The 27,747-nt window shown below is 44.0% G+C and overlaps 1 protein-coding gene across 1 annotated transcript in view; it reads right to left on the reverse strand.

Annotated features, from left to right (window-relative positions):
- Positions 1–3,722: 3,722 nt before the first annotated feature.
- The window catches only part of ZFTRAF1 (zinc finger TRAF-type containing 1), a 34,448-nt gene continuing 10,423 nt past the window's right edge, over positions 3,723–27,747 (reverse strand). The window contains exons 2-4 of the mRNA XM_058815064.1: positions 19,413–19,651; positions 16,688–16,899; positions 3,723–4,131 (exon numbers count right to left, since the gene is read on the reverse strand). Of these exons, the coding sequence (XP_058671047.1) occupies positions 3,740–4,131; positions 16,688–16,899; positions 19,413–19,651 (843 nt within the window). The 3' untranslated portion in view covers positions 3,723–3,739. The remainder of the gene's footprint in view (positions 4,132–16,687; positions 16,900–19,412; positions 19,652–27,747) is intronic.

Consider the following 27,747-nt stretch of genomic DNA (forward strand, 5'->3'; position numbering starts at 1 on the left):
TTCCCACCAATTTTTCTCTCTTCCAACCCGTTTTTGTCTCTTCCAACCCATTTTTGATGGTTCCAAGCCGATTCCACTCGCTCACCACCAACTTTTGTTTTTTCCAACCGACTTCTTGTGTCCTCCAACCCATTCTTGTCCCTTTTAACCCATTTTTGTCCCTTCCAACCCATTTTTGATGGTTCCAGGCCAACTCCGCTCGCTCACCACCAACTTTTGTCACCTTCCCACCAATTTTTCTCTCTTCCAGCGCATTTTTGTCATTTCCAACCCATTTTCACCAATTCCAACCCATTTTTGCCACTTCCAACCTGTTGTTTGATGGTTCCAAGGGAATTCCATTGGCTCAACACCAACTTTTGCCTCTTCCAACCCATTTTTGTCTTCCGACCCATCTTTGATGGTTCCAGCCAATTTTTAATGGTTCCAACCCATTGTTGATGGTTCCAAGACAACTCCGCTCGCTCACCACCAACTTTTGTCGCCTTCCCACCAATTTTTCTCTCTTCCGACGCATTTTTATCATTTCCAACCCATTTTTACCAATTCCAACCCATTTTAGCCACTTCCAACCTGTTGTTTGCTGGTTCCAAGGCAATTCCATTGGCTTGACACCAACTTTTGTCTCTTCCAACCCATCTGTGATGGTTCCAAACCATCTTTGATGGTTCCAACCCATCTTTGATGGTTCCAGCCCATTTTTAATGGTTCCAACCCATCGTTGATGGTTCCAAGCCAACTCCATTCACTCACCACCAACTTTTGTCCCTTCCCACCAACTTTTGTCTCTTCCAACACATTTTTGATGGTTCCAAACTAATTCCATTCGCTCACCACCGATTTTCACCGCTTTTAACCCATTTTTGATGGTTCCATGCCAACTCCATTGGTTCAACGCCAATTTTTGACTCTTCCAACCCGTTTTTGTCTCTTCCAACCCATTTTTGATGGTTCCAAGGCAATTCCATTCGCTCACCACCAACTTTTGTTTTTTCCAACCCACTTCTTGTGTTCTCCAACCCATTCTTGTTCCTTTTAACCCATTTTTGTCCCTTCCAACCCGTTTTTGATGGTTCCAGGCCAACTCCGCTCGCTCACCACCAACTTTTGTCACTTTCCCACCAATTTTTCTCTCTTCCGACGCATTTTTATCATTTCCAACCCATTTTCACCAATTCCAACCCATTTTTGCCACTTCCAACCTGTTGTTTGATGGTTCCAAGGGAATTCCATTGGCTCAACACCAACTTTTGCCTCTTCCAACCCATTTTTGTCTTCCGACCCATCTTTGATGGTTCCAGCCCATTTTTAATGGTTCCAACCCATCGTTGATGGTTCCAAGCCAACTCCATTCACTCACCACCAACTTTTGTCCCTTCCCACCAACTTTTGTCTCTTCCAACCCATTTTTGATGGTTCCAAACTAATTCCATTTGCTCATCACCGATTTTCGCCGCTTTCAACCCATTTTTGATGGTTCGATGCCAACTCCATTGGTTCAACGCCAATTTTTGTCTCTTCCAACCCATTTTTGTCACTTCTAACCCATTTTTGTCACTTCCAACCCATTTTTCCTCTCTTCCAACCCGTTTTCACCAATTCCAACCCATCTTTGATGATTCCAACCCATTTTTGATGGTTCCAAGGCAATTCCATTGGCTCAACACCAACTTTTGTCTCTTCCAACCCATCTTTGATGGTTCCAACCCATCTTTGATGGTTCCAAGCCAACTCCATTCACTCACCACCAACTTTTGTCCCTTCCCACCAACTTTTGTCTCTTCCAACCCATCTTTGATGGTTCCAAACTAATTCCATTCGCTCACCACCGATTTTCGCCGCTTTCAACCCATTTTTGATGGTTCGATGCCAACTCCATTGGTTCAACGCCAATTTTTGTCTCTTCCAACCCATTTTTGTCCCTTCCAACCCATTTTTCCTCTCTTCCAACCCGTTTTCACCAATTCCAACCCATCTTTGATGGTTCCAAGCCAACTCCATTCCCTCACCACCAACTTCTGTCACTTTCTCACCAACGTTTCTCTCTTCCAACCCATTTTTGTAGCTCTCAACCCATTTTTGATGGTTCCAAGCCGATTCCACTCGCTCACCACCAACTTTTGTTTTTTCCAACCCACTTCTTGTGTTCTCCAACCCATTCTTGTTCCTTTTAACCCATTTTTGTCCCTTCCAACCCATTTTTGATGGTTCCAAGCCGATTCCGCTCGCTCACCACCAACTTTTGTCACTTTCCCACCAATTTTTCTCTCTTCCGACGCATTTTTGTCATTTCCAATCCAATTTTACCACTTCCAACCCATTTTTGATAGTTCCAAGGCAATTCCATTGGCTCAACACCAACTTTTGTCTCTTCCAACCCATCTTTGATGGTTCCCTCCCATTTTTAATGGTTCCAACCCATTTTTGATGGTTCCAAGCCGACTCCATTCGCTCACCACCAACTTTTGTCACTTTCCCACCAATTTTCTCTCTTCCGACGCATTTTTGTCATTTCCAACACATTTTTACCAATTCCAACCCATTTTAGCCACTTCCAACCTGTTGTTTGATGGTTCCAAGGCAATTCCATTGGCTCAACACCAAGTTTTGCCTCTTCCAACCCATTTTTGTCTTCCGACCCATCTTTGATGGTTCCAGCCCATTTTTAATGGTTCCAACCCATTTTTGATGGTTCCAAGCCAACTCCGCTCGCTTACCACCAACTTTTGTCACTTTCCCACCAATTTTTCTCTCTTCCGACGCATTTTTATCATTTCCAACCCATTTTCACCAATTCCAACCCATTTTTGATGGTTCCAAGGCAATTCCATTGGCTCAACACCAACTTTTGCCTCTTCCAACCAATGTTTGATGGTTCCAACCCATTGTTGATGATTCCAACCCACCTTTGATGGTTCCAACCCATTTTTGATGGTTCCAACCTATCTTTGATGGTTCCAACCCATCTTTGATGGTTCCAAGCCAACTCCACTCGCTCACCACCAACTTTTGTCACTTTCTCACCAACGTTTCTCTCTTCCAACCCATTTTTGTCACTCTCAACCCATTTTTGATGGTTCCAAGGCAATTCCACTCGCTCACCACCAACTTTTGTCGCCTTCCCACCAATTTTTCTCTCTTCCGTCGCATTTTTATCATTTCCAACCCATTTTTACCAATTCCAACCCATTTTTGATGGTTCCGAACCATCGTTGATGGTTCCAAGCCATCTTTGATGGTTCCAACCCATTTTTGATGGTTCCAAGCCGATTCCACTCGCTCACCACCAACTTTTGTTTTTTCCAACCCACTTTTTGTGTTCTCCAACCCATTGTTGTCCCTTTTAACCCATTTTTGTCCCTTCCAACCCATTTTTGATGATTCCAAGCCAACTCCGCCCGCTCACCACCAACTTCTGTCGCCTCCCCACCGTTTTTCTCTCTTCCAACGCATTTTTGATGGTTCCAAGCGAACTCCATTCGCTCCCCGCCAACGTCCGTCGCCTCCAACCCATTTTTCGCCGCTTCCCCCGCCGCTTTTTTTCGCCCTTCCAACCCGTTCTCAACCGCTTCAACTCCGTTCTTTAATGCTTCCACCACCTCCCACCGCGTCCGACAACGCCGCCAACGCCGCCGACGCCGCCGCTAAAACTCCTCCTCCTCCTCCTCCCTTCCCTCCCTCCCCGCCCCGCCCCCAAACAAAACCCCTCCCCCCCACCCGGGGCAAAAAATGTCACGTTTTATTTTTGGATCTGGAATATAAAAAGCCGCAGGTTGATGTTCTTGGCCGCCAGCAGTTTGTTGCACTCCACCGAGTCGACGATGGGCAGCGCCATGTAGTCGGTCTCGTTGCTCTCGTTGCTGAAGACGAAGTGGTAGATGACCGGGTTGATCTTGACGTCGTCGTAGGGCCCCTCGAGGAGCAGGAAGGAGCACTCCATGGGCGAGTTGACCTTGCTCTTGAGGATCAGCTGGAAGCTCAGCGTGCGCTTGCACGACAGGTTGGGGTTGCGCTCCGAGTCGTTGACGCGCGCCTTCAGCACCCACGTCTGGTTGAGCACCGTCAGGCGCGGCGTCTCGTAGTACAGGCGCGTGATGAAGTCGTCCGTGCGGTACGGGCGGAACTGAACCTCTGCGAAATGAGAGGAAAAGGTCCAAAAAAAAAATTGGGATTAGACGGGAAAAGGGTTGGGAATAACGTTGGGATAGGGCAGGGGTTGTCGTTGGATTTTATCGGATTCGTTGGGGTCTTGGAAGGTTTGAGGAACCATCACCAGGTCCTACAAGGATTCACCAGGATCCTACAAAATTCCACAAATTATCACCAGATCCTAACTGGATTCACCAAGGTCCTACAAAATTCACAAAATTCTCATCAGATCCCAAAAGGATTCACCAGGATCCTACAAAATCCCCGGAATCATCATCAGATCCCAACACGCTTCACCATTTCCCTAAAGAACTCCCAGTCCCATCCCAGTCCATCCCAGTGCCTCCCAGTCCATCCCAGTCCATCCCAGTCCATCCCAGTCCATCCCAGTCCATCCCAGCCCATCCCAGGCGCGGCGTCTCGTAGTACAGGCGCGTGATGAAGTCGTCCGTGCGGTACGGGCGGAACTGAACCTCTGCGAAATGAGAGGAAAAAGTAAAAAAAAAAAAAAATTGGATTAGATGAGAAAAGGGTCGGGAATAACGTTGGGATAGGGCAGGGGTTGTCGTTGGATTTTATCGGATTCGTTGGGGTCTTGGAAGGCTCCAGGAGCCATCACCAGGTCCTACAAGGATTCACCAGGATCCTACAAAATTCCACAAATTATCACCAGATCCTAACTGGATTCACCAAGGTCCTACAAAATTCACAAAATTCTCATCAGATCCCAAAAGGATTCACCAGGGTCCTACAAAATCCCCGGAATCATCATCAGATCCCAACACGCTTCACCATTTTCCTAAAGAACTCCCAGGAAATCCCAGTCCATCCCAGTGCCTCCCAGTCCCTCCCAGTCCATCCCAGTCCCATCCCAGTCCAGCCCAGTCCATCCCAGTCCATCCCAGTCCCATCCCAGTCCATCCCAGTCCATCCCAGTCCATCCCAGTCCATCCCAGTCCATCCCAGTCCATCCCAGTCCATCCCAGTCCCATCCCAGTCCATCCCAGTCCATCCCAGTCCATCCCAGTTCCTCCCAGTCCATCCCAGTCCATCCCAGTCCATCCCAGTCCATCCCGGTCCATCCCAGTCCATCCCAGTCCATCCCAGTTCCTCCCAGTCCCTCCCAGTCCATCCCAGCCCATCCCAGTCCATCCCGGTCCATCCCAGTCCATCCCGGTCCATCCAGGTCCATCCCAGTCCATCCCAGTTCCTCCCAGTCCATCCCAGTCCATCCCAGTCCCCTCCCAGTCCATCCCAGTCCCTCCCAGTCCATCCAGGTCCATCCCAGTCCATCCCAGTTTATCCCAGTCCATCCCAGTCCCTCCCAGTCCATCCCAGTCCCTCCCAGTCCATCCCAGTCCATCCCGGTCCATCCCAGTCCCATCCCAGTCCATCCCAGTCCCTCCCAGTCCATCCCAGTTTATCCCAGTCCATCCCGGTCCATCCAGGTCTATCCCAGTCCATCCCAGTCCCTCCCAGTCCATCCCAGTTCCTCCCAGTCCATCCCAGTCCATCCCAGTCCCCTCCCAGTCCATCCCAGTTCCTCCCAGTCCATCCCAGTCCATCCAGGCAGAACTGAACCTCTGGGAATGGGGGGAAAATGGGAAAAAAAAAATTTGGGATGAGACGGGAATAATGTTGGGAAAAGGCGGGAATTGTCACTGAATTCCTACGGATTCACCGGAGCCATGGAAAGTTCCAGAAGTCACCACCAGGTGCTACAAGGGTTCGCCCTTATCCGACAAAACTCCTGGAATTGTCTGCAGGGCTTAACTGGATTCACCAGGCTCCTACAAAATTCCCAAAATTACCAGTGGATACTAAAGAGATCCATCAAGATCCTACAAAATTCTCAAAATTCTCATTGGATCCCACAAGGATTCACCAGGATCCCACAAAATTCCCAAAATTATCAATGGAACCCACAAGGATTCACCAGGATCCCACAAAATTCCCAAAATTATCAATGGAATCCACAAGGATTCACCAGGATCCCACAAAATGCCCAAAATTATCAATGGAACCCACAAGGATTCACCAGGATCCCACAAAATTCCCAAAATTATCCATGGATCCCACAAGGATTCACCAGGATCCCACAAAATTCCCACAATTATCAATGGAACCCACAAGGATTCACCAGGATCCCACAAAATTCCCAAAATTATCAATGGAACCCACAAGGATTCACCAGGATCCCACAAAATTCCCAGAATTATCAATGGAACCCACAAGGATTCACCAGGATCCCACAAAATTCCCAAAATTATCAATGGAACCTCAAAATTCACCAGGATCCCACAAAATTCCCAGAATTATCAATGGAACCCACAAGGATTCACCAGGATCCCACAGAATTCCCAAAATTATCAATGGATCCCACAAGGATTCACCAGGATCCCACAAAATTCCCAGAATTATCAATGGAACCCACAAGGATTCACCAGGATCCCACAGAATTCCCAAAATTATCAATGGAACCCACAAGGATTCACCAGGATCCCACAAAATTCCCAGAATTATCAATGGATACCAAAAGGATTCACCAGGATCCCACAAAATTCCCAAAATTATTAATGGAACCCACAAGGATTCACCAGGATCCCACAAAATTCCCAAAATTATCAATGGAATCCACAAGGATTCACCAGGATCCCACAAAATTCCCGGAATTATCAATGGAACCCACAAGGATTCACCAGGATCCCACAAAATTCCCAAAATTATCAATGGAACCCACAAGGATTCACCAGGATCCCACAGAATTCCCAGAATTATCAATGGAACCCACACGGATTCACCAGGATCCCACAAAATTCCCAGAATTATCAATGGAACCTCAAAATTCACCAGGATCCCACAAAATTCCCAAAATTATCAATGGAACCCACAAGGATTCACCAGGATCCCACAAAATTCCCAGAATTATCAATGGAACCCACTCGGATTCACCAGGATCCCACAAAATTCCCAAAATTATCAATGGATCCCACAAGGATTCACCAGGATCCCACAAAATTCCCAGAATTATCAATGGAACCCACAAGGATTCACCAGGATCCCACAAAATTCCCAAAATTATCAATGGATCCCACAAGGATTCACCAGGATCCCACAAAATTCCCAAAATTATCAATGGATCCCACAAGGATTCACCAGGATCCCACAAAATTCCCAAAATTATCAATGGAACCCACAAGGATTCTCCAGGATCCCACAAAATTCCCAAAATTATCAATGGATCCCACAGGGATTCTCCAGGATCCCACAAAATTCCCAAAATTATCAATGGAACCTCAAAATTCACCAGGATCCCACAAAATTCCCAAAATTATCAATGGAACCCACAAGGATTCACCAGGATCCCACAAAATTCCCAGAATTATCAATGGAATCTGAAAGGATTCACCAGGATCCCACAAAATTCCCAAAATTATCAATGGATCCCACAAGGATTCACCAGGATCCCACAAAATTCCCAAAATTATCAATGGAACCCACAAGGATTCACCAGGATCCCACAAAATTCCCAAAATTATCAATGGATCCCACAAGGATTCCTCGGGATCCCACAAAATTCCCAAAATTATCAATGGAACCTACAGGAATTCACCAGGATCCCACAAAATTCCCAAATTTTTGAAGGATTCACCAGGATCCCACAAAATTCCCAGAATTATCAATGGATCCCACAAGGATTCACCAGGATCCCACAAAATTCCCAAAATTATCAATGGAACCCACAAGGATTCACCAGGATCCCACAAAATTCCCAAAATTATCAATGGAACCTCAAAATTCACCAGGATCCCACAAAATTCCCAAAATTATCAATGGAACCCACAAGGATTCACCAGGATCCCACAAAATTCCCAGAATTATCAATGGATCCCACAAGGATTCACCAGGATCCCACAAAATTCCCAAAATTATCAATGGAACCCACAAGGATTCACCAGGATCCCACAAAATTCCCAAAATTATCAATGGAACCCACAAGGATTCACCAGGATCCCACAAAATTCCCAGAATTATCAATGGAACCCACAAGGATTCTCCAGGATCCCACAAAATTCCCACAATTATCAATGGATACCAAAAGGATTCACCAGGATCCCACAAAATTCCCAAAATTATCAATGGAACCCACAAGGATTCACCAGGATCCCACAAAATTCCCAAAATTATCAATGGATCCCACAAGGATTCACCAGGATCCCACAAAATTCCCAAAATTATCAATGGAACCCACAAGGATTCTCCAGGATCCCACAAAATTCCCAAAATTATCAATGGAACCCACAAGGATTCACCAGGATCCCACAAAATTCCCAAAATTATGAATGGATCCCACAAGGATTCACCAGGATCCCACAAAATTCCCAGAATTATCAATGGAACCCACAAGGATTCACCAGGATCCCACAAAATTCCCAAAATTATCCATGGAACCCACAAGGATTCCTCGGGATCCCACAAAATTCCCAAAATTATCAATGGAATCCACAAGGGTTCACCAGGATCCCACAAAATTCCCAAAATTATCAATGGAACCCACAAGGATCCACCAGGATCCCACAAAATTCCCAAAATTATCAATGGAACCCACAAGGATTCACCAGGATCCCACAAAATTCCCAAAATTATCAATGGATCCCACAAGGATTCACCAGGATCCCACAAAATTCCCAAAATTATCAATGGAACCCACAAGGATTCACCAGGATCCCACAAAATTCCCAAAATTATCAATGGATCCCACAAGGATTCACCAGGATCCCACAAAATTCCCAAAATTATCAATGGAACCCACAAGGATTCACCAGGATCCCACAAAATTCCCAAAATTATCAATGGAACCCACAAGGATCCACCAGGATCCCACAAAATTCCCAAAATTATCAATGGAACCCACAAGGATTCTCCAGGATCCCACAAAATTCCCAAAATTATCAATGGATCCCACAAGGATTCACCAGGATCCCACAAAATTCCCAAAATTATCAATGGAACCCACAAGGATTCCTCGGGATCCCACAAAATTCCCACAATTATCAATGGATCCCACAAGGATTCACCAGGATCCCACAAAATTCCCAAATTTTTGAAGGATTCACCAGGATCCCACAAAATTCCCAGAATTATCAATGGAACCCACAAGGATTCACCAGGATCCCACAAAATTCCCAAAATTATCAATGGAACCCACAAGGATTCACCAGGATCCCACAAAATTCCCGAAATTATCAATGGAAGCCAAAGGGATTCACCAGGATCCCACAAAATTCCCACAATTATCCATGGAACCCACAAGGATTCACCAGGATCCCACAAAATTCCCAAAATTATCAATGGAACCTCAAAATTCACCAGGATCCCACAAAATTCCCAGAATTATCAATGGAACCCACAAGGATTCCTCGGGATCCCACAAAATTCCCAAAATTATCAATGGAACCCACAAGGATTCACCAGGATCCCACAAAATTCCCAAAATTATCCATGGAACCCACAAGGATTCACCAGGATCCCACAAAATTCCCAAAATTATCAATGGATCCCACAAGGATTCACCAGGATCCCACAAAATTCCCAAAATTATCAATGGAACCCACAAGGATTCACAAGGATCCCACAAAATTCCCAAATTTTTGAAGGATTCACCAAGATCACACAAAATTCCCAAAATTATCAATGGAACCCACAAGGATTCCTCAGGATCCCACAAAATTCCCAAAATTATCAATGGAACCCACAAGGATTCACCAGGATCCCACAAAATTCCCAAAATTATCAATGGAACCTCAAAATTCACCAGGATCCCACAAAATTCCCAGAATTATCAATGGAACCCACAAGGATTCACCAGGATCCCACAAAATTCCCAAAATTATCAATGGATCCCACAAGGATTCACCAGGATCCCACAAAATTCCCAAAATTATCAATGGATCCCACAAGGATTCACCAGGATCCCACAAAATTCCCAAAATTATCAATGGAACCTCAAAATTCACCAGGATCCCACAAAATTCCCAAAATTATCAATGGAACCCACAAGGATTCACCAGGATCCCAAAAAATTCCCAGAATTATCAATGGAACCCAAAGGGATTCACCAGGATCCCACAAAATTCCCAAAATTATCAATGGATCCCACAAGGATTCACCAGGATCCCACAAAATTCCCAAAATTATCAATGGAACCCACAAGGATTCACCAGGATCCCACAAAATTCCCAAAATTATCAATGGAACCCACAAGGATTCACCAGGATCCCACAAAATTCCCAAAATTATCAATGGATCCCCAAGGGATTCCTCAGGATCCCACAAAATTCCCAAAATTATCAATGGATCCCAAAAGGATTCCTCGGCATCCGACAAAATTCCCAAAATTATCAATGGAACCCACAAGGATTCCTCAGGATCCCACAAAATTCCCAAAATTATCAATGGAACCCACAAGGATTCACCAGGATCCCACAAAATTCCCAAAATTATCAATGGAACCCACAAGGATTCACCAGGATCCCACAAAATTCCCAAAATTATCAATGGAACCCACAAGGATTCACCAGGATCCCACAAAATTCCCAAAATTATCAATGGAACCTACAAGGATTCCTCAGGATCCCACAAAATTCCCACAATTAACAATGGATCCCACAAGGATTCACCAGGATCCCACAGAATTCCCAAAATTATCAATGGATCCCACAAGGATTCACCAGGATCCCACAAAATTCCCAGAATTATCAATGGAACCTCAAAATTCACCAGGATCCCACAAAATTCCCAGAATTATCAATGGATACCAAAAGGATTCACCAGGATCCCACAAAATTCCCAGAATTATCAATGGAACCCACAAGGATTCACAAGGATCCCACAAAATTCCCAAATTTTTGAAGGATTCACCAAGATCACACAAAATTCCCAAAATTATCAATGGAACCCACAAGGATTCCTCGGGATCCCACAAAATTCCCAAAATTATCAATGGATCCCACAAGGATTCCTCGGGATCCCACAAAATTCCCAAAATTATCAATGGAACCTACAAGGATTCCTCAGGATCCCACAAAATTCCCAAAATTATCAATGGATCCCACAAGGATTCACCAGGATCCCACAAAATTCCCAAATTTTTGAAGGATTCACCAGGATCCCACAAAATTCCCAAAATTATCAATGGATCCCACAGGGATTCTCCAGGATCCCACAAAATTCCCAAAATTATCAATGGATCCCACAAGGATTCACCAGGATCCCACAAAATTCCCAAAATTATCAATGGATCCCACAAGGATTCACCAGGATCCCACAAAATTCCCAAAATTATCAATGGAACCTCAAAATTCACCAGGATCCCACAAAATTCCCAGAATTATCAATGGAACCCACAAGGATTCCTCGGGATCCCACAAAATTCCCAAAATTATCAATGGAACCCACAAGGATTCACCAGGATCCCACAAAATTCCCAAAATTATCAATGGATCCCACAAGGATTCACCAGGATCCCACAAAATTCCCAAAATTATCAATGGAACCTCAAAATTCACCAGGATCCCACAAAATTCCCAAAATTATCAATGGAACCCACAAGGATTCCTCGGGATCCCACAAAATTCCCAGAATTATCAATGGAACCTCAAAATTCACCAGGATCCCACAAAATTCCCAAAATTATCAATGGAACCCACAAGGATTCCTCAGGATCCCACAAAATTCCCAAAATTATCAATGGATCCCACAAGGATTCACCAGGATCCCACAAAATTCCCAAAATTATCAATGGAACCCACAAGGATTCACCAGGATCCCACAAAATTCCCAAAATTATCAATGGAACCAACAAGGATTCACCAGGATCCCACAAAATTCCCAAAATTATCAATGGATCCCACAAGGATTCACCAGGATCCCACAAAATTCCCAAAATTATCAATGGAACCTCAAAATTCACCAGGATCCCACAAAATTCCCAAAATTATCAATGGATCCCACAAGGATTCACCAGGATCCCAAAAAATTCCCAGAATTATCAATGGAACCCAAAGGGATTCACCAGGATCCCACAAAATTCCCAAAATTATCAATGGATCCCACAAGGATTCACCAGGATCCCACAAAATTCCCAAAATTATCAATGGAACCTACAGGAATTCACCAGGATCCCACAAAATTCCCAAAATTATCAATGGAACCCACAAGGATTCACCGGGATCCCACAAAATTCCCAGAATTATCAATGGAACCCACAAGGATTCACCAGGATCCCACAAAATTCCCAAAATTATCAATGGAACCCACAAGGATTCACCAGGATCCCACAAAATTCCCAAAATTATCAATGGAATCTAAAAGGATTCGTCAGGATCCCACAAAATTCCCAAAATTATCAATGGAACCCACAAGGATTCACCAGGATCCCACAAAATTCCCAAAATTATCAATGGAACCTAAAGGGATTCCTCAGGATCCCACAAAATTCCCAAAATTATCAATGGATCCCAAAGGGATTCCTCAGGATCCCACAAAATTCCCAAAATTATCAATGGAACCCAAACGGATTCACCAGGATCCCACAAAATTCCCAGAATTATCAATGGAACCCACAAGGATTCCTCAGGATCCCACAAAATTCCCAAAATTATCAATGGAACCCACAAGGATTCACCAGGATCCCACAAAATTCCCAAAATTATCAATGGATCCCACAAGGATTCACCAGGATCCCACAAAATTCCCAAAATTATCAATGGATCCCACAAGGATTCCTCAGGATCCCACAAAATTCCCAAAATTATCAATGGAACCCACAAGGATTCACCAGGATCCCACAAAATTCCCAAAATTATCAATGGAACCTACAAGGATTCCTCAGGATCCCACAAAATTCCCACAATTATCAATGGATCCCACAAGGATTCACCAGGATCCCACAAAATTCCCAGAATTATCAATGGAACCCACAAGGATTCACAAGGATCCCACAAAATTCCCAAATTTTTGAAGGATTCACCAAGATCACACAAAATTCCCAAAATTATCAATGGAACCCACAAGGATTCCTCGGGATCCCACAAAATTCCCAAAATTATCAATGGATCCCACAAGGATTCCTCGGGATCCCACAAAATTCCCAAAATTATCAATGGAACCCACAAGGATTCACCAGGATCCCACAAAATTCCCAAATTTTTGAAGGATTCACCAGGATCCCACAGAATTCCCAAAATTATCAATGGATCCCACAAGGATTCACCAGGATCCCACAAAATTCCCAAAATTATCAATGGATCCCACAGGGATTCTCCAGGATCCCACAAAATTCCCAAAATTATCAATGGAACCCAAAAGGATTCCTCAGGATCCCACAAAATTCCCAAAATTATCAATGGAACCTCAAAATTCACCAGGATCCCACAAAATTCCCAGAATTATCAATGGAACCTACAAGGATTCCTCAGGATCCCACAAAATTCCCAAAATTATCAATGGAACCCACAAGGATTCACCAGGATCCCACAAAATTCCCAAAATTATCAATGGATCCCACAAGGATTCACCAGGATCCCACAAAATTCCCAAAATTATCAATGGATCCCACAAGGATTCCTCAGGATCCCACAAAATTCCCAAAATTATCAATGGAACCCACAAGGATTCACCAGGATCCCACAAAATTCCCAAAATTATCAATGGAACCTACAAGGATTCCTCAGGATCCCACAAAATTCCCACAATTATCAATGGATCCCACAAGGATTCACCAGGATCCCACAAAATTCCCAGAATTATCAATGGAACCCACAAGGATTCACAAGGATCCCACAAAATTCCCAAATTTTTGAAGGATTCACCAAGATCACACAAAATTCCCAAAATTATCAATGGAACCCACAAGGATTCCTCGGGATCCCACAAAATTCCCAAAATTATCAATGGATCCCACAAGGATTCCTCGGGATCCCACAAAATTCCCAAAATTATCAATGGAACCTACAAGGATTCCTCAGGATCCCACAAAATTCCCAAAATTATCAATGGATCCCACAAGGATTCACCAGGATCCCACAAAATTCCCAAATTTTTGAAGGATTCACCAGGATCCCACAGAATTCCCAAAATTATCAATGGATCCCACAAGGATTCACCAGGATCCCACAAAATTCCCAAAATTATCAATGGATCCCACAGGGATTCTCCAGGATCCCACAAAATTCCCAAAATTATCAATGGAACCCAAAAGGATTCCTCAGGATCCCACAAAATTCCCAAAATTATCAATGGAACCTCAAAATTCACCAGGATCCCACAAAATTCCCAGAATTATCAATGGAACCCACAAGGATTCACCAGGATCCCACAAAATTCCCAGAATTAACAATGGATCCCACAAGGATTCACCAGGATCCCACAAAATTCCCAAAATTATCAATGGAACCTCAAAATTCACCAGGATCCCACAAAATTCCCAGAATTATCAATGGAACCCACAAGGATTCCTCGGGATCCCACAAAATTCCCAAAATTATCAATGGAACCCACAAGGATTCACCAGGATCCCACAAAATTCCCAAAATTATCAATGGATCCCACAAGGATTCACCAGGATCCCACAAAATTCCCAGAATTATCAATGGATCCCACAAGGACCCAAATTCTACTGGAATTCCAGGAGATCTCCTGAACCTCATTTTCACAGGTGGGGAAAGTTCAGAAAACCTTTGGGGAAATGTTGGAAAATCAAAAAAAAAATTATCAGGAAATTTTGGAAAACTCTGGAAAATTCCAGAAGACCTTCTGGAAACCATGGACAACCCTTGGAGAACCCCATGAAACCTTCTGAAATCCATGGAGAACCTTCTGCAAACTCCATAAAACCTTCTGGAAACCATGGAAAACCATAGGAGAACCCCATAAAACCTTCTGAAAACAATGGAGAACCTTCTGAAGACCCCATAAAACCTTCTCAAAACCATGGAGAACCTTTAGAAGACCCCATAAAACCTTCTCAAAACCTTAAGGAACCTTCTGAAGACCCCATAAAACCTTCTCAAAACCTTAAGGAACCTTCTGAGGAACCCATAAAACCTTCTGGAAACCATGGAGAACGTTTGGAGAACTCCATAAAACCTTCTGGAAACCATGGAGAACCCTTGGAGAACCCCATAAGACCTTCTGAAAACCTCAAAAGGCCTTCAGAAAACTCCATAAAACCTTCTGGAAACCATGGAGAACCTTCTGAAGACCCCAGAAAACCTTCTCAAAACCATGGAGAACCTTGACAAAACTCTATAAAACCTCCTGAAATCCATGGAGAACCTTCAGAAGACCCCATAAAACCTCCAGAAAACCATGGACAACTCTTGCAGAACTCAAAACAACCTTCTAAAAAACCATGGAAAACCCTTGGAGAACTCAAAAAAACCTTCTTAGAACCTCAAGGAACCTTCTGAAGACCCCATAAAACCTTCTGGAAACCATGGAGAACCTTTAGAAGACCCCATAAAACCTTCTGGAAACCATGGAGAACCTTTAGAAGACCCCATAAAACCTTCTGGAAACCATGTAGAACCTTTAGAAGACCCCAGAAAACCTTCTGGAAACCATGGAGAACCTTTAGAAGACCCCAGAAAACCTTCTCAAAACCATGGAGAACCTTGAGAAAACTCCATAAAACCTCCTGAAATCCATGGAGAATTTCCAGAAGACCCCATAAACCTTGGGAATTTTGTGGAATTTTCTGGAATTCCACGGAGTTTGGTGGGACTGCGGTGGCCCCGTACCGGTGTAGCCGATCTTCTCGAAGCTGAGCAGGCTGAAGATGCTGTTGTAGAGCTGCATCTCCTGCTTTGGAAAACCCCAGAAAACCCTCTGAGAACTCAAGGAACCTTCTGAAGACCCCAGAAAACCTTCTGGAAACCATGGACAACCCTGGGAGAACCCCATAAAGCCTTCTGGAAACCATGGAGAACCTTCTGAAGACCCCAGAAAACCTTCTCAAAACCATGGAGAACCTTGACAAAACTCTATAAAACCTCCTGAAATCCATGGAGAACCTTCAGAAGACCCCATAAAACCTCCAGAAAACCATGGACAACTCTTGCAGAACTCAAAACAACCTTCTAAAAAACCATGGAAAACCCTTGGAGAACTCAAAAAAACCTTCTTAGAACCTCAAGGAACCTTCTGAAGACCCCATAAAACCTTCTGGAAACCATGTAGAACCTTTAGAAGACCCCAGAAAACCTTCTGGAAACCATGGAGAACCTTTAGAAGACCCCAGAAAACCTTCTGGAAACCATGGAGAACCTTTAGAAGACCCCAGAAAACCTTCTGGAAACCATGGAGAACCTTTAGAAGACCCCACAAAACCTTCTGGAAACCATGGAGAACCTTGAGAAAACTCCATAAAACCTCCTGAAATCCATGGAGAATTTCCAGAAGACCCCATAAACCTTGGGAATTTTGTGGAATTTTCTGGAATTCCATGGAGTTTGGTGGGACTGCGGTGGCCCCGTACCGGTGTAGCCGATCTTCTCGAAGCTGAGCAGGCTGAAGATGCTGTTGTAGAGCTGCATCTCCTTCTTGCGCGTTTGGTCCATCTCGTCCAGGATGTCCATGAGCTCGTTGCCCGTCTTGGTGGGGTGCGAGCACTCGGCCTCGTGCACCGACAGCTCGTGGAAGGGGCCCTGCCAGGGACACCCGATGCGCTTGTACTTGCACTGCGTCACCCTGCGGAGAAAACGGGGACAACGTGGGACATTTGGGGACATCTGGGGACAATTGGTGGGGTTCTGGGGAGATTCGGGATAGAAATGGTCCGAAAGCCCAAAGAATCCCCATAAATTCCTAAAAATCCAGTCAGGACCATTCCCAGCCCTCAGTGGTCCTCACAGTGCTGCTGGTGGGGCTACAAGGAAGATCTCAAGAACTTTGAGGTGTCCCACCATCCAGAAACCATCTAAAAGCACCTCAAAACCACCCGAAACCACCACGGATCCATCCCCAACCACCTTGAGGCCCCAAAATACCTCAAAAAATCCCAGACATCCTTCTGATGGTGCTGCAAGGAAGATCTCAAGAACTTTGAGGTGTCCCACCATCCCAAAACAATCCCAAACCACCATAAAACCACCACAAACCACCACGAATCCACCAAACACCACCTCGAGACCCCAAAATACCTCAAAAAATCCCAGACATTCTCCTGATGGTGCTCTAAGGAAGATCTCAAGAACTTTGAGGTGTCCCACCATCCAGAAACCACAAAAAACCACCTCAAAACCAGCTCAAACCGCCTGGAAACCACCAAAAACCACCTCGAGACCCCAAAATATCTCAAAAAATCCCAGACCTTCCTCTGATGGTGCTCCAATGAAGATCTCAAGAAGTTTGAGGTGTCCCACCATCCAGAAACCACCCAAAATCACCTCAAAACCATCCGAAACCACCACGAATCCACCAAAAACCCCATCAAGACCCCAAAATACCTCAAAAAAATCCCACACATTCTTCTGGTGGTGCTGCAAGAAAGATCTCAAGAACTTTGAGGTGTCCCACCACCCCAAAGCCACCAAAACCACCACAAAACCACCAAAAACCACCACGAATCCATCCCAAACCACCTCGAGACCCCAAAATACCTCAAAGAAATCCCCGACATCCTTCTGATGGTGCTCCAATGAAGATCTCAAAAACATTGAGGAGTCCCACCACTCCAAAAGCACCAAAACCACCCCGAAACCACCCCAAACCACCTGGAAACCACCAAACGCCACCTCGAGACCCCAAAATATCTCAAAAAAATCCCACACATTCTTCCGATGGTGCTCCAAGGAAGATCTCAAGACCTTTGAGGTGTCCCACCATCCCAAAACCACCAAAAACCACCCAAAACCCACCAAAAACTGCCCTAAAACCACCAAAAATGCTTAAAAGTCCCAAAAGATCTTTCACCTATTCTGACACTTTTTCTGGTGACAATCCAATGAAGATCTCAAGAACTTTGAGGTGTCCCACCACTCCAAAAGCACCTAAACCACCACCAAACCACCAAAAACCACCCGGAAACCACCAAACGCCACCTCGAGACCTCATAACACCTCAAGAAATTCAAAAAAAATTCCCAAAAATTCAAAAAAAAATCCCAAAAATTCCAAAAAGAATCCTAAACATTCCCAAAAACGGACCTGTCCTGGCACTCCTCCTTCTGGTGGCGCTCGAGCAGCGAGCGGGGGAACTGGCGGGCGCAGAAGCCGCACTCGGCCGGCAGCTCGCTGACCGCCTTCTCCACGGCCACATCCCACCGGCACCAAACCGGCCCCAAAATCCCCAAAAATCCCCAAGAAAATCCAAAAATTCCCATCCAGGACCATTCCCATCCATCACCCATTCTGACACAACCTCTGATGGTGCTCCAAGGAAGATCTCAAGAACTTGGAGGTGTCCCACCATCCAAAAACCACCAAAAACCACCACAAAACCCCAAAAAATCTCAAGAAAATCGCAAAAAAAACCCCAAAAAATTTTCTCTTGTCATGCCACTCCTCCTTCTCGTGGCACTCCAAAGATCTCAAGAACTTTGAGGTGTCCCACCATCCAGAAACCACCAAAAACACCTCGAAACCACCCCAAACAACCTGGAAACCACCAAAAACCGCCTCAAGACCCCAAAATATCTCAAAAAACCCTAGACATTCTTCTGATAGTGCTGCAAGAAAGATCTCAAGAACTTTGACATGTCCCACCACTCCAAAACCACCTAAACCACCAAAAACCACCAAAACCCACCACGAATGCATCCCAAACCACCTCGAGACCCCAAAATACCTCAAAAAATCCCCGACATCCTTCTGATGGTGCTCCAATGAAGATCTCAAGAACTTTGAGGTGTCCCACCATCCCAAAACCATCCCAAACCACCACAAAACCACCCCAAACCACCACGAATCCACCAAACACCACCTCGAGACCCCAAAATACCTCAAAGAAATCCCCGACATCCTTCTGATGGTGCTCCAACGAAGATCTCAAGAACATTGAGGAGTCCCACCACTCCAAAAGCACCTAAACCACCACCAAACCACCAAAAACCACCCGGAAACCACCAAACGCCACCTCGAGACCTCATAACACCTCAAGAAATTCCAAAAAAAAATTCCCAAAAATTCAAAAAAAAATCCCAAAAATTCCAAAAAAAACCCCAAAAATTCAAAAAAAACCCCCAAACGTTCCCAAAAACGGACCTGTCCTGGCACTCCTCCTTCTGGTGGCGCTCGAGCAGCGAGCGGGGGAACTGGCGGGCGCAGAAGCCGCACTCGGCCGGCAGCTCGCTGACCGCCTTCTCCACGGCCAGGTTGCGGCAGCAGAGGCTCTTGGAGATCTCGCAGCGGCAGTTGGGACACGTGGCCTGCTCCTCCTTCAGCCGCGAGTCGGCCAGCAGGTGGATGAAACACCCCGCGCACATCAGGTGCCCGTTGGTGCACTGGGGAAACAAAAAAAATGGGAATTTTTCCTGTTTTTAGTTATTTTTTCCATTGAGTTCCCCGTTTTTGAAGAATTTTTAATTATAATTTTCCCACGTTTTAAAGTGAAATTTCTCCCATTCGATTTCTCGTATTTCTACCTTTTCAATTTCAAATTTTGTCCAATTTTTATTCACCTTTCGCCACCTTTTCAATTGCAATTTCCCCCATATTTATTTCTCATTTTCACCATTTAATTCCTCATTTTCCCCCTGTTTTTTTATCAGTATTTTCCCCCTATTATTTTTTCAAATTATTCCAAATTTTATCAATTTTCCTCCCTTATTTATCAATATTTTCCCTTATTATTTATTCCAAATATTCCCAATTTATCCTCATTTTCCCCCATTATTTCTTCCCAATTTCCCTTCTTTTCCCATTGGAATCCCCCATTGATCCCCAATTCCCATTGATCCCCAATTTCCCATTGATCCCCAATTTCCCATTGATTCCCAATTTCCCATTGATCCCCAAGTTCCCATTGATCTCCAATACCCCATTGATTCCCCATTGATTCCCAATTCCACACTGATTCCCATTGATTCCCCATTGATTTCTCATTGATTCCCATTGATTCCCAATTGGTTCCCAATTCCCCATTAATTCCCCATTGATCCCCAATACCCCATTGATTCCCAATTGATTCCCATGGATTCCCAATTCCCTATTGGAATTTCCCATTGAATCCCCATCGATTCCCCATTGATTCCCATTGATTCCCAATTGATTCCCAATTCCCCATTAATTCCCCATTGATCCCCAATACCCCACTGATTCCTAATAGATTCCCATGGATTCCCAATTCCCTATTGGAATTTCCCATTGAATCCCCATTGATCCCCATCGATTCCCCATTGATTCTCATTGATTCCCCATTGATTCCCAATTGGTTCCCAATTCCCCATTAATTCCCCATTGATCCCCAATACCCCATTGATTACCATTGATCCCCATCGATTCCCCATTGATTCCCCATTGATTCCCCATTGATTCCCAATTCCCCATTAATTCCCCATTGATCCCCAATACCCCATTGATTCCCAATTGATTCCCATTGATTCCCAATTCCCTATTGGAATTTCCCATTGAATCCCCATTGATTCCCCATTGATTCCCATTGATTCCCCATTGATTCCCCATTGATTCCCCATTGATTCCCCATTGATTCCCCATTGATTCCCCATTGATTCCCAATTCCCCATTAATTCCCCATTGATCCCCAATACCCCATGGATTCCCATTGACCCCCATCGATTCCCCATTGATTCTCATTGATTCCCCATTGATTCCCAATTCCCCATTAATTCCCCATTGATCCTCAATACCCCATTGATTCCCAATTGATTCCCATTGATTCCCAATTCCCTATTGGAATTTCCCATTGAATCCCCATTGATTCCCCATTGATTCCCATTGATTCCCCATTGATTCCCAATTCCCCATTACTTCCCCATTGATCCCCAATACCCCACTGATTCCCCCATTGATTACCATTGATTCCCAATTCCCTATTGGAATTTCCCATTGAATCCCCATTGATTCCCCATTAATTCCCCATTGATCCCCAATACCCCATGGATTCCCATTGATCCCCATCGATTCCCCATTGATTCTCATTGATTCCCCATTGATTCCCAATTGATTCCCAATTCCCCATTAATTCCCCATTGATCCCCAATACCCCATTGATTCCCAATTGATTCCCATTGATTCCCAATTCCCAATTGGAATTTCCCATTGAATCCCCATTGATTCCCCATTGATTCCCCATTGATTCTCATTGATTCCCCATTGATTCCCAATTGCCCATTGATTCCCATTGATTCCCAATTCCCCATTAATCCCCAATTCCCCATTGATTCCCATTGATTCCCCATTAATTCCCCATTGATTTCCAATTCCTCATTGATTCTCATTGATTCCCCATTGATTCCCCATTGATCCCTCATTGATTCCCATTTTCCCATTGGAATTCCCCATTTCCCAGCAGTGCATCAAACACCCTGCGCACATCAGGTGCCCCTTGGTTCACTGGGGACACAAAAAATGGGAATTTTTCAGATTTTTAGTGTTTATTTATTCCAAATATTTCCAAATTTTTCTCATTTTCCTCCCTTATTTATCAATTTTTTTCCGTATTATTTATTCACAACTTTTCCTCATTTTCCCCATTCATTTATCAATAATTTCCCCCATTATTTATCCCAAATATTCCAAAATTTTCCCCATTTTCACACTTCATTTATTAATAATTTCTCCTTTTATTTATTCCAAATATTCCCAATTTTTCTTCATTTCTCCCCATTATTTCTCCCCATTTATTTCCAGTTTCCCATTAGAATTTTCCCATTGATTCCCATTGATTCCCATTGATTCCCATTGGAATTCCCCATTTATTCCCATTTTCCATTAGAATTTCCCATTGATTCCCCATTGATTCCCATAGATTCCCCATTGATTCCCCACTGATTCCCATTGATTCCCCACTGATTCCCAATTCCCCATTGATTCCCCACTGATTCCCAATTCCCCATTGATCCCCATTGATCCTCCACTGATCCCTGATTCCCCATTGATTCCCACTGATTCCCATTGATCCCCCATTGATTCCCATGGATACCCAATTCCCCACTGATTCCCCATTGATCCCCAATTCCCCATTGATTCCCTAGTGATTCTCATTGATTCCCCATTGCTTCCCAATTCCCCATTGGAATTCCCCATTTATTCCCAATTCCCCATTGATTCCCCATTGATACGCCACTGATTCCCAATTCCCCATTGGAATTCCCCATTGATTCCCAATTCCCCATTGATTCCCCATTGATTCCCCATTGATTCCCAGTTCCCAACTGATTCCCAATTGATTCCCAATTCCCCATTGATTCCCAATTCCCCATTGATTCCCATTGATTCCCAATTCCCCATTGATCCCCATTGATCCTCCATTGATCCCCTGATTCCCCATTGATTCCCGCTGATTCCCATTGATTCCCACTGATTCCCATTGATCCCCCATTGATTCCCATGGATTCCCAATTCCCCACTGATTCCCCATTGATCCCCAATTCCCCATTGATTCCCCATTGATTCCCTAGTGATTCCCATTGATTCCCCATTGACTCCCCATTGATTCCCCATTGATTCTTAATTCCCCATTGGAATTCCCCATTGATTCCCAATTCCCCATTGGAATTCCCCATTGATTCCTAATTCCCCATTCATCCCCATTGATCCTCCATTGATCCCCGATTCCCCATTGATTCCCAATTCCCCATTGATTCCCATTGATTCCCCATTGATTCCCATTAATTTCCAATTGATTCCAAATTTCTCATTGATATCCATTGATTCCCCAGTGGAATTCTCCATTGATTCCCAATTCCCCATTGATTCCCCATTGATTCCAATTGATCCCCAATTCCCCATCGATTCCCCATTGATTATTCCATTGATTCCCCAATGATTCCCAATACCGCATTGATTCCCACTGATTCTCATTGATTCCCCATTGACCTCCAATTCCCCATTGATCCCCAATTCTCCACTGACCCCCATTGATTCCCAATTCCCCATTGGAATTCCCCATTGATTCCCAATTCCCTATTGATTCCCCACTGACCCCCATTGATTCCCATTGATTCCATATTGATTCCCATTGATCCCCCATTAATTCCCATTGATTATCATTGATCCCCCATTGATCCCCAATTCCCCATTGACTCCCAATTCCCCATTGATCTCCAATTCCCCATTGACTCCCAATTCCCCATTGACTCCCAATTCCCCATTGATCCCCAATTCCCCATTGACCCCCAATTCCCCATTGATCCCCAATTCCCATTGATCTCCAATTCCCCACTGATCCCCAATTCCCCATTGACTCCCAATTCCCCATTGATCCCCAATTCCCCATTGATCTCCAATTCCCCATTGACTCCCAATTCCCCATTGATCCCCAATTCCCCATTGATCCCCAATTCCCCATTGACCCCCAATTCCCCATTGATCTCCAATTCCCCACTGATCCCCAATTCCCCATTGACTCCCAATTCCCCATTGATCCCCAATTCCCCATTGACTCCCAATTCCCCATTGATCCCCAATTCCCCATTGACTCCCAATTCCCCATTGATCCCTAATTCCCCACTGACTCCCAATTCCCCATTGACCCCCAATTCCCCATTGATCCCCAATTCCCATTGATCCCCAATTCCCCATTGATCCCCAATTCCCCATTGACTCCCAATTCCCCATTGACTCTCAATTCCCCATTAATCCCCAATTCCCCTTTGATCCCCAATTCCCCATTGATCCCTAATTCCCCATTGATCCCCAAATCCCCATTGACTCCCAATTCCCCATTGATCTCCAATTCCCCATTGACTCCCAATTCCCCATTGATCCCTAATTCCCCATTGATCCCCAATTCCCCATTGACTCCCAATTCCCCATTGATCCCCAATTCCCCATTGACTCCCAATTCCCCATTGATCCCTAATTCCCCACTGACTCCCAATTCCCCATTGACCCCCAATTCCCCATTGATCCCCAATTCCCCATTGATCCCCAATTCCCCATTGACTCCCAATTCCCATTGATCCCCAATTCCCCATTGACCCCCAATTCCCCATTGATCCCCAATTCCCCATTGACTCCCAATTCCCCATTGACTCCCAATTCCCCATTGATCCCCAATTCCCCACTGACACCCAATTCCCCATTGACTCCCAATTCCCCATTGATCCCCAATTCCCCATTGATCCCCAATTCCCCATTGATCCCCAAATCCCCATTGACTCCCAATTCCCCATTGATCCCCAATTCCCCATTGACCCCCAATTCCCCATTGACCCCCAATTCCCCATTGACTCCCAATTCCCCATTGATCCCCAATTCCCCATTGACCCCCAATTCCCCATTGATCCCCAATTCCCCATTGACTCCCAATTTCCCATTGATCCCTAATTCCCCACTGACTCCCAATTCCCCATTGACCCCCAATTCCCATTGATCCCCAATTCCCCATTGACCCCAAATTCCCCATTGATCCCCAATTCCCCATTGATCCCCAATTCCCCATTGACTCCCAATTCCCCATTGATCCCCAATTCCCCATTGACCCCCAATTCCCCATTGACTCCCAATTCCCATTGATCCCCAATTCCCCATTGACTCCCAATTCCCCATTGATCCCCAATTCCCCATTGATCCCCAATTCCCCATTAATCCCCAATTCCCCATTGACTCCCAATTCCCCATTGATCCCCAATTCCCCATTGATCCCCAATTGCCCATTGATCCCCAATTCCCCATTGACTCCCAATTCCCCATTGATCCCCAATTCCCCATTGATCCCCAATTCCCCATTGATCCCCAATTCCCCATTGACTCCCAATTCCCCATTGATCCCCAATTCCCCATTGATCCCCAATTCCCCATTGATCCCCAAATCCCCATTGACTCCCAATTCCCCATTGATCCCCAATTCCCCATTGACCCCCAATTCCCCATTGATCCCCAATTGCCCATTGACTCCCAATTCCCCATTGATCCCTAATTCCCCACTGACTCCCAATTCCCCATTGACCCCCAATTCCCCATTGACTCCCAATTCCCCATTGATCCCCAATTCCCCATTGATCCCCAATTCCCCATTGATCCCCAATTGCCCATTGATCCCCAATTCCCCATTAATCCCCAATTGCCCATTGATCCCCAATTGCCCATTGATCCCCAATTCCCCATTGACTCCCAATTCCCCATTGATCCCCAATTCCCCATTGATCCCCAATTGCCCATTGATCCCCAATTCCCCATTGATCCCCAATTCCCCATTAATCCCCAATTGCCCATTGATCCCCAATTCCCCATTGACTCCCAATTCCCATTGATCCCCAATTCCCCATTGATCCCCAATTGCCCATTGATCCCCAATTCCCCACTGATCCCCAATTCCCCATTGACTCCCAATTCCCCATTGATCCCCAATTCCCCATTGATCCCCAATTGCCCATTGATCCCCAATTCCCCATTGATCCCCAATTCCCCATTAATCCCCAATTGCCCATTGATCCCCAATTCCCCATTGACCCCCAATTCCCCATTGACTCCCAATTCCCCATTGATCCCCAATTCCCCATTGACTCCCAATTCCCCATTGACTCCCAATTCCCCATTGATCCCCAATTCCCCATTGATCCCCAATTCCCATTGATCCCCAATTCCCCATTGATCCCCAATTGCCCATTGATCCCCAATTCCCCACTGATCCCCAATTCCCCATTGACTCCCAATTCCCCATTGATCCCCAATTCCCCATTGATCCCCAATTGCCCATTGATCCCCAATTCCCCATTGATCCCCAATTGCCCATTGACTCCCATTTCCCATTGGGAATTTCAAAAATGGGAATTTTGGGGGATTTGGTCACATTGGAATTTGTGGTTGGGTTGGTGGGAGGGAAACTGAGGCACGGGGTGGTCATGGAGGTGCCGTCCCACAGAAACCCAATGGGATTCTCCATTTTGGCACTTCAAGGGTTAAATTATTGTAGGAACTATGCTGAAATTTATCTCTAATTTTCCACATTTATTCCTATCATTAAACCTTAATAATTATCAATAATATTCCAAATTTATCCTCAATTTTCCACCTTTTTTACTCACAGTTTTCCACCAATTTTTCCTCATTTTCCTCATTTATTTATCAATAATTTCCCCATTATTTATCCCAAATATTCCCAATTTTCCCCATTTTCCTCCCTTAATTATCAATAATTTCCCCTACTATTTATTAATAATATTCCAAATTTTTCTCCATTTATTTATCAATAATTTCCCCTTTTATTTATTCCAAATATTCCCATTTTTTCCTCATTTTCCCTCCCTTAATTACCAATATTTTCCCCTATTATTTATTAATTATATTCCAATTTTTCCTCATTTTCCACCTTTATTTACCAATCATATCCCGTATTATTTAACTCAAATATTCCAAATTTGCCCCCATTTTCCTCCCTTATTTATCAATAGTTTCCCCCAATATTTATCCCTTTATTCCCAATTTCCCCATTTATTTCTCTATAATTTCCCCCATTATTTATCTCTAATATTTTCCATTTCTCCCATTTATTTATCAATAATTTCCCCCATTATTTATCCCTAATATTCCCAATTGTCCCCATTTATTTATCAATAATTTCCCCAATTATTTATCCCTAATATTCCAAATTTCCTCCATTTATTTATCACTAATTTCCCCCATTATTCATCCCTAATATTCCCAATTTCCCCCATTTATTTATCACTAATTTCCCCAATTATTTACTCCTAATATTCCAAATTTCCTCCTTTTATTTATCACTAATTTCCCCCATTATTTATCCCTAATATTCCCAATTTCCCCCATTTATTTATCAATAATTTCCCCCATTATTTATGCGTAATATTTGCCATTTCCGGCATTTATTTATCAATAATTTCCCCCATTATTTACCCCTAATATTCCCAATTTGCCCATTAATTTCTCACTAATTTCCCCTATTATTTATCCCTAATATTCCCAATTTTCCCCATTTATTTATCACTAATTTCCCCAATTATTTATCCCTAATATTCCCAATTTCCCCCATTTATTTATCAATACTTTCCCCTATTATTTATCCCTAATATTCCCAATTTTTCCCCATTTTCTTCCCTTATTATTCAATCATTTCCCCAATTATTTATTAATAATTTTCCAATTTCCCCCCATTTATTTATCAATAATTTCTCCCATTATTTCTTAATAACATTCCCAATTCATCCTCATTTTCCTTCCTTATTTATCAATAATTTCCCATTATTTATCCCAAATATTCCCATTTTAATCAATTAATTATCCAATTAATCATTTAATTTGACCTGATTCTTGGATTATTAATCCTACATTAAATTAATCCCAGATTTCGTTAATCAATCAGTTAATAAATTAATATCCACTAACTAATCGATCCATTAATGAATAATTATTCAATTAATTAATTAACTAAATAACCAATTAATTGGATGCCATC

The sequence above is a fragment of the Ammospiza caudacuta genome, chromosome 1 (genome assembly GCF_027887145.1).
Source record: "Ammospiza caudacuta isolate bAmmCau1 chromosome 1, bAmmCau1.pri, whole genome shotgun sequence".
Lineage (NCBI taxonomy): Eukaryota > Metazoa > Chordata > Aves > Passeriformes > Passerellidae > Ammospiza > Ammospiza caudacuta.